We start from the raw sequence: 12,782 nt of genomic DNA on the forward strand, positions 1-12,782 counted from the left end.
AAAAAAAAAAAAAAGATGTGACCAAGTCAGGTTGGTTCTGACACATAGCAACCTCGTCTCGCAATTGCTACAATGTGTGAGCCCATCTTTAACTGAGGCTCATGAATCAGTACAAAATAAAAAATGAAGCTGTACTTTTTAAAAAGTATTTAAATTTTGGTCCTTTCCAAAATGTGCAATGTAAATGACAAACCAGTATCAAAGATGTTACTAATATGACCATTAACCACTTGTATAATGATAAAGTGTTCTTTTTATAGGCCAATTACTACCATATTTCAATGCTAATAAACTAAGTTTGGAGAGCCAAATTATTCTCTTTTTAAAATAAGTACACAGTGATTCTAATGTAGATACTAAAAAAAAAATCAGACATACAAAATACATATGTAAATAATTGGGGTTTCAATTGAAAGCCAGCTGTTATGTAATATAGAAAAGTATTTCCTAAAGTGTGAAATACCAACCCCTTGGGCTCACTGGAATAACCCATGGGGGCTACAAAAGCAGGTGCCTATACTTTACCATGGATTATGAGCTACAGTGAAAATGTTTCTAAATGCCAGGGGGTGCTGAGAAGTTTTTTTTCTGAAAAAGGTATCCCCTTTTGGGTAGTAGTTTAAAAAAATTTGGGGGCCTATGCTACAGACTTACAAAAAGATGCTTCGTTAGATTAATAGCTTGTTTGGATATAGTTTTTAAGTCACATTTCTACATTTACTAATGCAAGATCTAATTAATAGGTCAAACCAAAACTAAGTATCATGTTTGAAAATTGGAAATATAATTAACATGAAATCTTGGTGGTGATCATGGAAAAAGATGCAGAGTAGAACTTATTGTAGTAAAACTATTTCATTAATTCTACACATCCCTCCCAGGCATCTCTTTCTTGTATCAAAGAAATTCTTTATAAAATATACAACAGTGTAATAAACATACTGTGATCACATTTGCTGAGCTAAATTAAAAATCAGTCTCAGTAACATCAATTCTGAAAGATAAAAAATGGCACATTTACCAAGCCCAATCTTAGGGGACAGAAATCAGCGTAGGGGGCTGCCACCAGAGGAGCTGACTGCAAACGGCCCAAGGAAAGTCTTTCTGTTGTTAATAGTTAGGTACCATCAAATCAGTCCGGCTCATAGCAACCCTACATAAAATAGTATGAAACACTGCCCAGTCCTGCGCTATGCTCACAATTGCTGTTTGAGCCCCTATTGGCAGCCATTACGCCAGTCCACATCATCAAGGGTCTTCCTTTTTCCCCCACAGATCTCCGATCACACATGACAGACATCCTTTTGAGGAACTGGTTGCCCCTGAGAATAAGTCCAAAGTATGGGAGACAAAGTCTGACCATACTCACTTTTGGCTGTACTTCTTCCAAGAAAGCTTTGTTCTTCAGACGGGACACAGAACTTTCAAGATTCCTCAAATGCACCATAATGCAAATAAACGGATTCTTCTATGGTCTTCCTTATTCATTTTTTAGCTTTCACATGCATATGAAGGCATGATAAATTCCATGGCTTAAGTCAGGGGCCCCTTAGTGCACAAATAGACATCCTTGTTCTTCAACACTTTAAAGAGGTTTTGTGCAGATTTGTCCAATGCAACACACCATTTTATTTGGCTGCTGCTTCCACTAAGTATTGATTGTGGATCTAAGCACAAGGAAATCTTTGACAAGTGCGATCTTTCCTGTTTATCATGATGCTATTGTTCAGTTGTGAGGATTTTTATTTTCTTTACATTGAGCTGTAAGCTATACCTTGATCTCTATCTGTAAGTGCTTCAAGTCCTCTTCACTCTCTCTAAGGTGATGAAATGCTCTACGGTTTCACTGATGCTGTTAGCTGGCACAGACATTTACTAAAATTCAAAATTTACTCACTTAGATCTGTGAATTATATTCCCTATAATACTTCCATTAATCTTAATGTAAAAAACACATCCAAATAAAATGTCATGGTATGAACAACGGATTTCTGAAACAAACCTACAACCACAGAAAATAGGATTGTTTCTCACAATTTTTAAAGATTTTTCTCATTGAGGAGGAGCGCCCTTAACGGGTAAGTGCTATGACCACCCATTTACCTCAGAGGTCTGAACGTCTATAGCTGCTAACATTAAATTGTTTTAACAAAGAGTCTCAAAAATTAATTTATATTGAAAACTACTACTACTGCAATGAATCTTTTGTCTATTTACTCAGTAGTACATTTAGCACCCATATCATCACAGTGGATTAACTCACTCAAAAACTCCCTGCCACCAAGTCAATTACAGTACGTAATTCACTATCTCGGGATGTATCCTGTCACTTGCCCCATGATAAGTCTGTGTATCAAGTGCTTTGGTTAAGAAATTCTGCCCTGACCTCAGAACAGCTGCATGTCAGCCCCACAGCAGAAAGCTCACCTCAAACAGCCTTCTTGGTCACACCTCAACACCTTACTTAAGAAAAATATGACTTCTGGAGTCCTACCTGATTTCCCCAAGGATGCCACGGTTTCTCTTTATTTAAAATGAACCATTAAAATGCTTAAGATCTTCATGATCGATCGGCAACACCGAGTTATATTGTCAGATACCACCTCGGATATTCTTTAGAATTAAAATCATGAAATTAGTTACATTTACTACAGAGATTTTAAGACCCCCGTCATATGAAAAGTACATATATTTTAAGTTTTGCTTCCTAGATGTAACTAATGTTTTTTCAGTTTCTTGAACACACATACAGTATCTTATTTCCTTTTATGTTTTAGCCAGTAAAAAGTTCAGAAATTTGAAGCTTTATAAAATTATGTTTAACTTTATAAACTGCAGATATTTATTCTATCTATTCACCCCTACCTTCATCCACAACATCTATTTTGGTTGTTTCTGATTTCGAGTATGCATGTATATAACATACATGTACATAATATGCAAAATACATACCCTATATATTTAAGTCTTCATACTGAAAATTTCAAAAGGACACTAGGAAAAATTTCACAGAATTACATTAGAATACCATGAGAAAGTATCATTTTATTTTATACTAGTAGCCAACCTTGAGGGTTGTGAAGTACAAAATCAAAAATTTAAGACTGAAATATTATAAACTCAGCAAACCTTATAATTCTACGTTCATCCCTGACAACGTGACATCACTCTAAACAAACCAGCATCAATCACTAGAATTATTTCTCACTAGGCTCTCTTCTAGCAAGTAGGTTCTGGCTTTTCAGACAGAGCCTTTTTAAATGAAAATCCTTCAAGTCCATTCAGAAGCATTTTCTTTTATCTTTACCTAAGCTCCCTCTACTGACAAGAAAAATATATACATTGGCAAATTTCACCCATACAAAAACAGGAAATTCATTCTTTAATATTTTAAAACCAACATTTTTAGTCAAAAATAGATTAAAAACTGACTTTACTATAGACCCAAGAAGAAATAACCATCCAAAGTGACAATTCAAACATACGAGGGGGTACAAAAAACAAACAACCAAATAGGAATTGTGTAGCGGAGCTTTTGCAGTATGCATTTTTCCCCGCGAGGCGAGCATCAAGCAACTCTGATTTACTACACCCAGAGGTGTCACCTGAAAAGGTTCTCTCTGGTCACAGTGAATGTTTTCATAAAAGCAATTCACTCAAATCTCATTTGTTGCAAAGGTCGATTTAAGAGAGTGTGGCTGTGAAATTTTGTTTCCTGCTCAGGAAAAATGCTGCAGAAACTGTTGTGATGTTGAACGGCTTACAAGGACAGCACAATGGGAAAAACTCAAGTGTACAAGTGGTTTTCTCACTGCATAAAATGTCAATTGATGATAAACCTCATTCTGGTTGTTCGCTAACTTCCCAGATGGACAAAAATGTTGACCTGTCGTGCATTTGGAGTTTGTTCCACCAGGTCAGACTGTTAACCAAGCTTTCTTATTTAGAGGTTCTGAAAATATAATGTAACAACGTGTGACAAAACTGGCCAGATTTGTGGTAGATGGGGGCCTGGTTTTGTCACAACAACAATGCACCTGCTCACGCGGCCATCTGTGTGTGCAAGTTTTTGGAAAAAAACAAAACAAAACAAAAAAAACCCAGTATGCCTCACTTGCTCCATGCACCCGACTCACCTGATCCCACTCCATGCAACTTTTTTTTGTTTCTGTGAATGAAGAGGGACATGAAAGGGCAGCGATTTGATAACATATAAGAGGTGAAGAAAAAACAAGGAAGTGCTGTCAGCCATCCAAACAGTTTGAAGAATGTTTGCAAGAATGGAATCACAGATTTGACAAATGTAGTAAGTGTAATGGAGAGTACTTTGAAGGTGATAAAGTTGTTCTGTAAAAAATTTACAAACAGTTTGAGGGGCGGGGGGGATATCAGGGTTTTCTGCGTATCCCTCGTATGTGGCACATGCCCTTTCAGCATACTTCTTTCTCTTCAATGTTAACTTTCAGATGCAAAAAAAAAAAAAAAAAGGTCAAAGATTGATAAGTTGTTTTTAAATATTTTAAGATTTTTTTTTTCCCTAAGAAAAGGCTTACCTGTATTTGTTCCGGTGTCCATTGGTCTAGGTTGACTGATTTGACCCTGGATATATGAACCCCAAGATTTCGATGGATTCCAGCACATCTGATGCAAATAAACACACCAATATTCCAGGAAGCCCATCGGGGGCCTAGGTAAAGAGAAGACACAAAGGAAAGCAGAGATTAAAGACAAAAATTAAAGTACATTAGAAGCTTCTTGAGATTTGTAACATTATGTCATGGAAATTTATAGAAATTACATTCAAATTTTCAAACAATTAAGACAATCATGCTAACAAGAGATGTGTCTTGGCTGCACTGACAGGTTATAAATCACCCTTCAGGAATTTTAATGATTTTATTCATTTTGCTTCCCTGGAAATTTTCCCAAAAAACCTGTCTAAAATTAATACACAGTTTCTTTCTGTAAACACCTTTATACTCTGCAAATTTCCCTGCTGCAAAAAGGCAGGCTTTCTACTCCCACTAAGAGTTACACTCTGAAGGGAATTCTACCTCTTCGACAGAGTCGCCATCAATGGCCGTGAGTGTGCTTTGGCTTTGTCCTGGTTAAAGAATCTCATCCTGGTTAAAAAAATCTTACTTATTTTTGGTTGGAAAAATATAGAAACCTGCTCTTCATCGTAGAGTACTACAATAAATGGAAGGACAAAGCCAACGAGCTAGACAAAATATTTCAAAAAACAGCTCAAGTAGACAAAGTAAAATATTATAATGAAATGTGTGAAGACCTGGAATTAGAAAACCAAAAAAGAAGAACCTGCTCAGCATATCTTGAACTGAAAGATCTCAAAATTCAAACCTCAAATTGTAATCTTGAAAGATTCAAAATATGGAACGACCTAGGATGCAGCAAAGGAAGATGGAAAGCACACACAGTCCCTGTACCAAAAAGAACTGGTCAACAACATTCAACCATCTTAGGAGGTAGCATATGAATAAGAACCAATGGTACTGAAGGAAGAACTAATAGCACTGAAAACATTCCAAAAACTGGGCTCCAGAAATTGACGGAATACCAATTGAAATGTTTCAACAAGCTGATGAAGCACTGAGAACACTCCCTCATCTATGACAGGAATTTGGAAGACAGCTACTTGGCCAGCTGACTGGAAGATACATAGCTTCACTCAATCCAAAGAATGGTGTCCCAACAGAATATTCAATTTATAAAACAGTATCTGATGCAAGTAAAATTTTGATAAAGATCATCCAACAACAAACAGTTCCAACAGTACACTGACCAGGAGTTGCCAGAGACTCAGGTGGATTCTGAAGAGAATGTGGAGCATGGGATATCATTGCTGATTTAAGATGGATTTTGGCTTGTACTCCCCTCAGCGCAAGAACACTTTGTTCTACAACACAGCACTCAGTGATGCTCACCTTCCCTGATGAGATCGCTGAAAACAAATGGGTGCAAAACCAAATATGGTGAAGAAAGTGATGGTGCGCGGTTATCAAAAGATAGAGCGTCTGGGGTCTTAAAGCCTTCAAGATAAAACAAGCGGCCATCTAGCTGCGAAGCAACAAAGCCCACATGGAAGAAACACACCAGCCTGTGTGATCATGAGGTGTCAATGGGATCAGGTATCAAAGACCCAAAACAAAACAAATCCTATCAATGGGAATGAGGGGGATGGCAAAGTAGAGACCCAAAGCCCATCAGCAGTCAACTGGATACCCCGTCAGAAGGACCACAAAGAAGAGACGAGCCAATCAGGGTGTAGCACAACACTGAAGAAACACACAAGTGTGTGTTCTTCCTCTAGTTCTTTAATGATTCCCACCACCCTCCCACTATCATGACTGTAATTCTATCTTACAAATCTGGCTAGCCCAGAACATATCTACTGGTACAGCTAAGAGCTCACAATACAGGGAATCCAGAACAGATAAACCCCTCAAGACAAATAAGGGGAGCAGCTATACTAGAGGGAAAGGGAAAGGGGAGGGGTGAGTAATGGGGAAATGATCACAATAACTGACATATGGCGCCCCCCTCCCAGGGGAATGGACAGCAGAAAAGTGGGTGAAGGGAGACAGTGGTCAGTGTAAGAAATTTTTTAAAAATTTATAAATTCTCAAGGGGACATGGGGAAGGGGGGGCGAATGAGGAGCTGATACCAAGGGTTCAAGTAGAAAGAAAATGTTCTGAAAAAGGTGATGACAACATATGTACAGATGTGTTTTGACAATGGATATATGTATGGATTGTGATAAGAGCTGTAAGAGGCAACCCCCCCACCCCCCCAAAAAAAGATAGATCTTGGCTGAAAGCAAATACAGAAAAATGTTTACTTATATTTTACTGGACTATAACAAATTATGGTTAGCCTTGAGAAGAATAGGAATTCCAGAACACTCGATTGTGTTCATGCAGCACTTACACATGGATCAAGAGGCAGTTAAGAGAACAAAACAAGAGAACAACACATGGTTTAAAAAGGAGGAAAGGTGTGCACCAAGGTTGCAACCTCTCACTATAGTTATTCAATCTGTGTGCTGAGCAAATAACCAGATGCTGGATTATATAAAGACTGTGGCAAGAGAGTTGGTGGAAGGCTTATTAACAACCTGTGGTATTTAGATGACATAATCTTGCAGGCTGAAAATGAGGACTTGAAGCCCTTACTGATAAGATCAAAGATTGCAGCCTTCAGTGTAGATTACAACTCTATGTAAAAAGAACCAAAATCCTCACAACTGAATCAATAAGAAACATCATGATAAATGGAGAAATGATTGAAGCTTGCAAGAATTTTGTCCTGTGTGGATCCACAACCAACGCACACGGAAGCAGGAGTCAAAAAATCAAATGATGCATTGCACTCGGTGAATCTGCTGGACTGAAACACCAGGATGGTATTTGAAGACTAAGGTACACTTGACCCAAGCCATAGTGTTTTCGACTGCCTCATAAGCATGTGAAACTTAGATACTGAATAAAGAACAATGAAGAAAAATCAATTTGTTTGAATTACAATGCTGGCGAAGAACGTTCAACAAAGTACCATGCATGGACTGCCAAAACAAATCTGTCTTGGAACAAATATAGCCAGAATGTTCCTTGGAAGAGCGTGTCCTTTGGACATGTCAAGAGATACCAGTCCCTAGAAAAAGACTTTATGCTTGGTAGAGGGGCAGCAAAAAAAGAATATCTTCAACAAAACAGACACAGTGGATGCAACAATGGGCTCAAACATGGGAGCAATTGTGAGCATGATGCAGGCCCCTCACTGTGCTTCATTCTGTTTTACATAGAAGCACTACCTAAGGGCACTAAATTAGGGTATTAACAACAAGAACATCGATTCTGGATATTCAATTATTACACTGAATATTAAACTCACTGCCACTCAATTAATCTTGATTCAGGGACCCTGTAAGACATAGAACTGCCCTTTGGTTTTCCAAGGCTATAAATCTCTACGGGAGCAGAAAACCTCTTATCCCGTGAATCAGCTAGTAGGTTCAAATGGTTTTCCTTGGGGTTAACATTCTGACATATAACCCATTACACCACCGAGACTCCTAACTGAGCTTCAGTTTCCAAATATTATCTCCAAGTGCCTTCCACTTTTTAGATAATGTCCTTTAACATACAAAATATTTCAGTTTAGATAAAGTCCAGTCTCCTTTTTTGTTGCTCATTCCTTTTGGAGTCATACCTCAAAATCCATTACCCGAAAAGACCCTGAACCTGTCTTTCTATGTTTTCTTCTAAGAGTTTTTGTGTGATTTTAGTTCTTACATTTAAGTCACCAATTCATTTTAACTTTCATTATAATATGAGGGTTGCATACAGCTTCTTCATCAATTAATGAAGACACTATTCCTTGCTACACTGAACTGATTTGGCACCCTTATGGAAAATCAATTTGCCACAGATGTGTAAGTTTCTCAATTCTATTCCACTGGTCTATGGCTGTCCTGAAGTATTATCACATTGGCATGATTACTCTAGCTTTGTAGAGTGCATTTAGTTCATGACGCCAGTAATACCAAGCAAGCAGACGCTCTTTATAAATGGTCTGGTTCCAATCCATGGGTTTGCTTATTTATGTGACACTGCTCTTCATTACGGAGCCACATTGGCGCTTTCGGGTAAGTACTGGACTACTAAATTCAACGTGGGTGCTGCAATTGGCTACCTGTGCCTATGAAGATTTTTAAAACCTCAGACTCCCCCATATGGCTGCTATGAGTCTTAATTAACTTGATGACAATGGGTTGGGTTTGGCTTTGGCCCTTTAGTATTTAAGTCTGACAAGACACCTCTCCCCCCCGGAAAAAAAGTATCCTTGACATTATTGAAACGATGGTGAAATCTGATTAGTGTATACATTATATATGCTGTATACAGTATAAATAATTTACAGATTTTTTACAGCTATACCGTTGATCAACAAGAATTGACACCATGGAAGCAATAATTGGCTCAAACACAGCAACGATTGGGAGCACAAGGCAGAACTTGGTGGTGTCTCTTTATATTACATGTGGAATCTGAGTTGAATCTGACTTTACGGAACCAAAGAACAATTTTGATTATTCAAGAAAATGACCTTGCTTTATGGGACTAAGCAACTAAGTTCATGTGACACAGGGCAATTTGGTCTGTAAGTGTGGCAGTTACATAATCGGTTGCCAACTTGAAACTACCAAGAGTGAAAGGGTGGAATTTAGCCTGTCAATAAGGTCATTTGGGGGCACTAAGGAGATAAATAGCTTGCTGAAGGCGAGACACATATATACTCTGCTTGACATTCCTGTTGACAAGCCACGTGGAGGCACACAGAGTCCTGGAGCTGGAGGAGCCACGTGCAGCCCCACATCAGAGCTGAGATGCTTCCACCACCACTGGATCTACAACACTTTCCACCCACTGGCCTGTGATCTTCCTGCATTCGGCATTATTGCATGTCTGTGCAAGATTAAAAAGGGAATTTATGAACTAGTACTGCACATATGGGATAATACTGGACCTAAGGACTTGATCTGGATTGGAATGTTTCTCAACATACAATTGCTCTTTGATATAAAGCTTTTTTTTAATACATGCAAGTGTCATGAATTTTTTTCTCTAGTATACCCAGACTAATACAATAGGTTACTCTAAATTATAGGCTCCCAAACTTTTGACCCTACTGCCCCCTTTTCAGAACAAAAAGATACATTATTTTTTTTTTTTTTTAAAAGATACATTATAATTTGCTCTAATTCACAAGTTTTCTAAAAAAGGTGTACAACTCTTCCTGGTGTGACTTAACTACTGAATTGTATATGTGGATTATACACCACCCAAACTGGGGGGGTTGGGGGGAGACAAACACTATTTGTAAGATCAAAAGAAAATCTCAGACAATGTAAACACACTTGACAATATTGAAAACAGCTATCTAGCATCAAAATTTTTAGTAGTATTCTATGTATTCATTAAATTTCAAAACCGAAAAAGCAAACCAATGCCAATGAATTGATTCTGACTCACAGCATTCAGAGCCTGTAAATCTTAAGTCACATCTTTCTCCTGCAGAGCTGCTGAAGGTTTGAACTAATAACTTTGAGATTAACAAGAAACCCACTGTAGGTTACTCCAAAACATAGGATATATACACACCAGCAAGGCTTCAATTAAAATACAGTAACAAAATTTTCTACTTGTATGTTAGTTTGGGTAAACTAGAAAAACATATTCATTAACACACATTAATAAGAAAGAGCTTTATATACATAAGTTGAATATTGAGAAAACATCCCAGCCCGGTCCAGATCAAGTTCATAAATTCGATATTAGCTCATATGCCCGATACCAATCTATAAAGCCCTCTTCAGCCTCACGAAAAACATGCAATAACGTCAGATGCAGGACGATCACAGGCCAGTGGGTAGGGAGTCTAGAGGATCCAGTGGCATTGTAAGCATCTCAGCACTGGCACAGGTCTCCGTGCAGCTTCTCCGGCTTCAGAAGTCTGGAGGCTCCATCAGCCTCTCTACCTTTGTCTTCTCCACAGGGATGTCTCCCAGGGAATGAGCTGAGAGAGTCTCCCGCATCCAAGGAAGAATACCAGAGTTCAAAGAATCCTCAGGAGAAGGCCGTGCCCACACAGAGGCCTCATTGGCTATGATCTGATTCATAGGCTAGACTCCACCCCTCCACTCGGAATCCTCAAACTGACACCAATTATGTAGCCACCACAACTGGTTTATACAAAGAGCTCTGGTGACCCAGTGGCTTCACCACTTAGCTGCTAACCAAAAGATTGAAAGTTATATCCCATCAGTCTCATTCCCCAGAAGACAGATGTAGCAGTCTGCTTTTGTACAGATTATAGTCTTTGAAACTTTATAGGGCATTTCTACTCTTACAGGGTAAGAAATTACTTGTTTGCAATGGGTCTGGTTAGGGTTTATTTTTTAGCAAGTATCTCGTTTTTTTCATTCCTGAATTCTAGATCTTATGTGATTATATGTCGATGTCAAAATGTTGACAGTACTCATTGAAAGTATGAGCACACCTCAAAGATAGTGAGTTCAGTTCCAGACCACCACAATATCACAATGAAGCCAGTGACATAAATTGTTAGCTTTCCCAGTACATAGGAAGTTAAAACAAAATCTGGTCTATACTATATGCAACCGCATGATGAAAAAGTTGAAATCTTAGAATTACTAAAATGCGAAAAAGATACAAAGCAAGCACACGCTGTTGGGAAAATGGCACCCATCAACTTGCTCAATGCAGGGTAGTCATAAACCTTCAGCTTATTCAAAATAAATAAAGTAATGCGTAACACAATAAAAAAGAAATGTGTCTGTAAGTTAGAGCCTGTAATTTACTACCACTGGTGGGTTTACACCACTGACCTATCAGTTAGCAGTCAGGCACTTAACCTGCAGCACCAGCCTGGCCCCTAGGAAATTTGTGTGAGCATTTTGTTTGGCCGTGACGCCATCTAGTGGCCGAAAAATTAATCTACCTCATTGTCTAAAGTGGCTCTCAACCTTCCTAATTCCACGAACCTTTAATACAGACCTCATGTTGAGGTGACCCCCAACCACAAAATTATTTTCTTTGCTACTTCATAACTGTAATTTGTCTTCTGTTCTGAATCGTTCATTGTTAAAAAATTGAACATAATTAAAGAAGTCATTAATCACAAAAACAATACATAATTATATATTGTTAAATATTTATAATTAAAAATAAATGAAATTTTGTCTTGAAGTGTGGTGTAACATGGGTAACAGTCTTCACACCAGGTCCTCAAATGTGGGCATATCGGCATGCGAGCGGACCCACGTGGAGACAGAGGAGCGGTCTCAGTACCAAAGGCTATTGGAATTATGTGTTTTCCAATGGTCTTAGAAGACCCCTGTTAAAGGGTCGCCAGGCCCCCCAAAGGGGTCGCAACCCACAGGTTGAAAACCGCTGGTCTAGACGCTTATGAAATATAAATGTTCTTAGTTGTCATCAGAAGAAAGGTGTCCCCCATCCTGGCCCACCAACCCTTGAGGACTATATCCCTGCTCAGAGCAGCCAACACATAGAGAGGACCATATGGCCGGCCCCACTAGGAGACATGACATCCATACTGACCCACAGTTCTACAGGGGACAACACTGGAGACACAGTGTGGGAATTGCACCCGATCTGACCCCACCACACCGAGGCAAAATACTAAGGGTGTGTAACAGAACAGCAAGGGGAGCAAAGCAAGGAAGTCCAGAGGGAGGGCCAAAAATAGACTTTGGGGGCAGGGAGTGGCACTCCATCATATTCGACCGGAAAACACTCCTAGAGGTCAAAAACAGACCTTGAACTATTTACAGGCTTTTCTTGTTTTTTTGTTGTTGCTGCTGCTGTTGTTTTTTCTTATGTTGCTTTGTTTTGCTCTGTCTTCTACCTAGACAAGATAAGCTGGATAAACAATCAGGAGGAGAAAAGAACAGGACCGACAATTCCGGAGGGGACATGGGAGAGGGGGAGGTGGGGGCAAGGAAGTGGTGTTAAGCCCACGGAAAAGGGAACAACAAGTGATCCAAAATCAGTGGCCAAGAGGGTGTAGGAGGCCTGGTAGGGCTTGATCAAGGGCAATGTAACCAAGAGTAATTACTGAAACACAAATGAAGGCTGAACATGATAGTGGGACAAGAGGAAAGTAAAAGGAAATAGAGGAAAGAACTAGGAGGCAAAGGGCATTTATAGAGGTTGAAATA

The 12,782-nt window shown here is 38.9% G+C and overlaps 1 protein-coding gene across 1 annotated transcript in view; it reads right to left on the reverse strand.

Annotated features, from left to right (window-relative positions):
- SMAP1 (small ArfGAP 1) overlaps nt 1-12,782 on the reverse strand; it is a 153,663-nt gene that overhangs the window by 89,960 nt on the left and 50,921 nt on the right. The window contains exon 2 of the mRNA XM_004696318.2: nt 4,554-4,687. Within this exon, the coding sequence (XP_004696375.1) occupies nt 4,554-4,687 (134 nt within the window). The remainder of the gene's footprint in view (nt 1-4,553; nt 4,688-12,782) is intronic.

The sequence above is a fragment of the Echinops telfairi genome, unplaced genomic scaffold (assembly GCF_000313985.2).
Source record: "Echinops telfairi isolate 266 unplaced genomic scaffold, ASM31398v2 ScPeMD7_3533;HRSCAF=4204_0, whole genome shotgun sequence".
Taxonomy (NCBI): domain Eukaryota; kingdom Metazoa; phylum Chordata; class Mammalia; order Afrosoricida; family Tenrecidae; genus Echinops; species Echinops telfairi.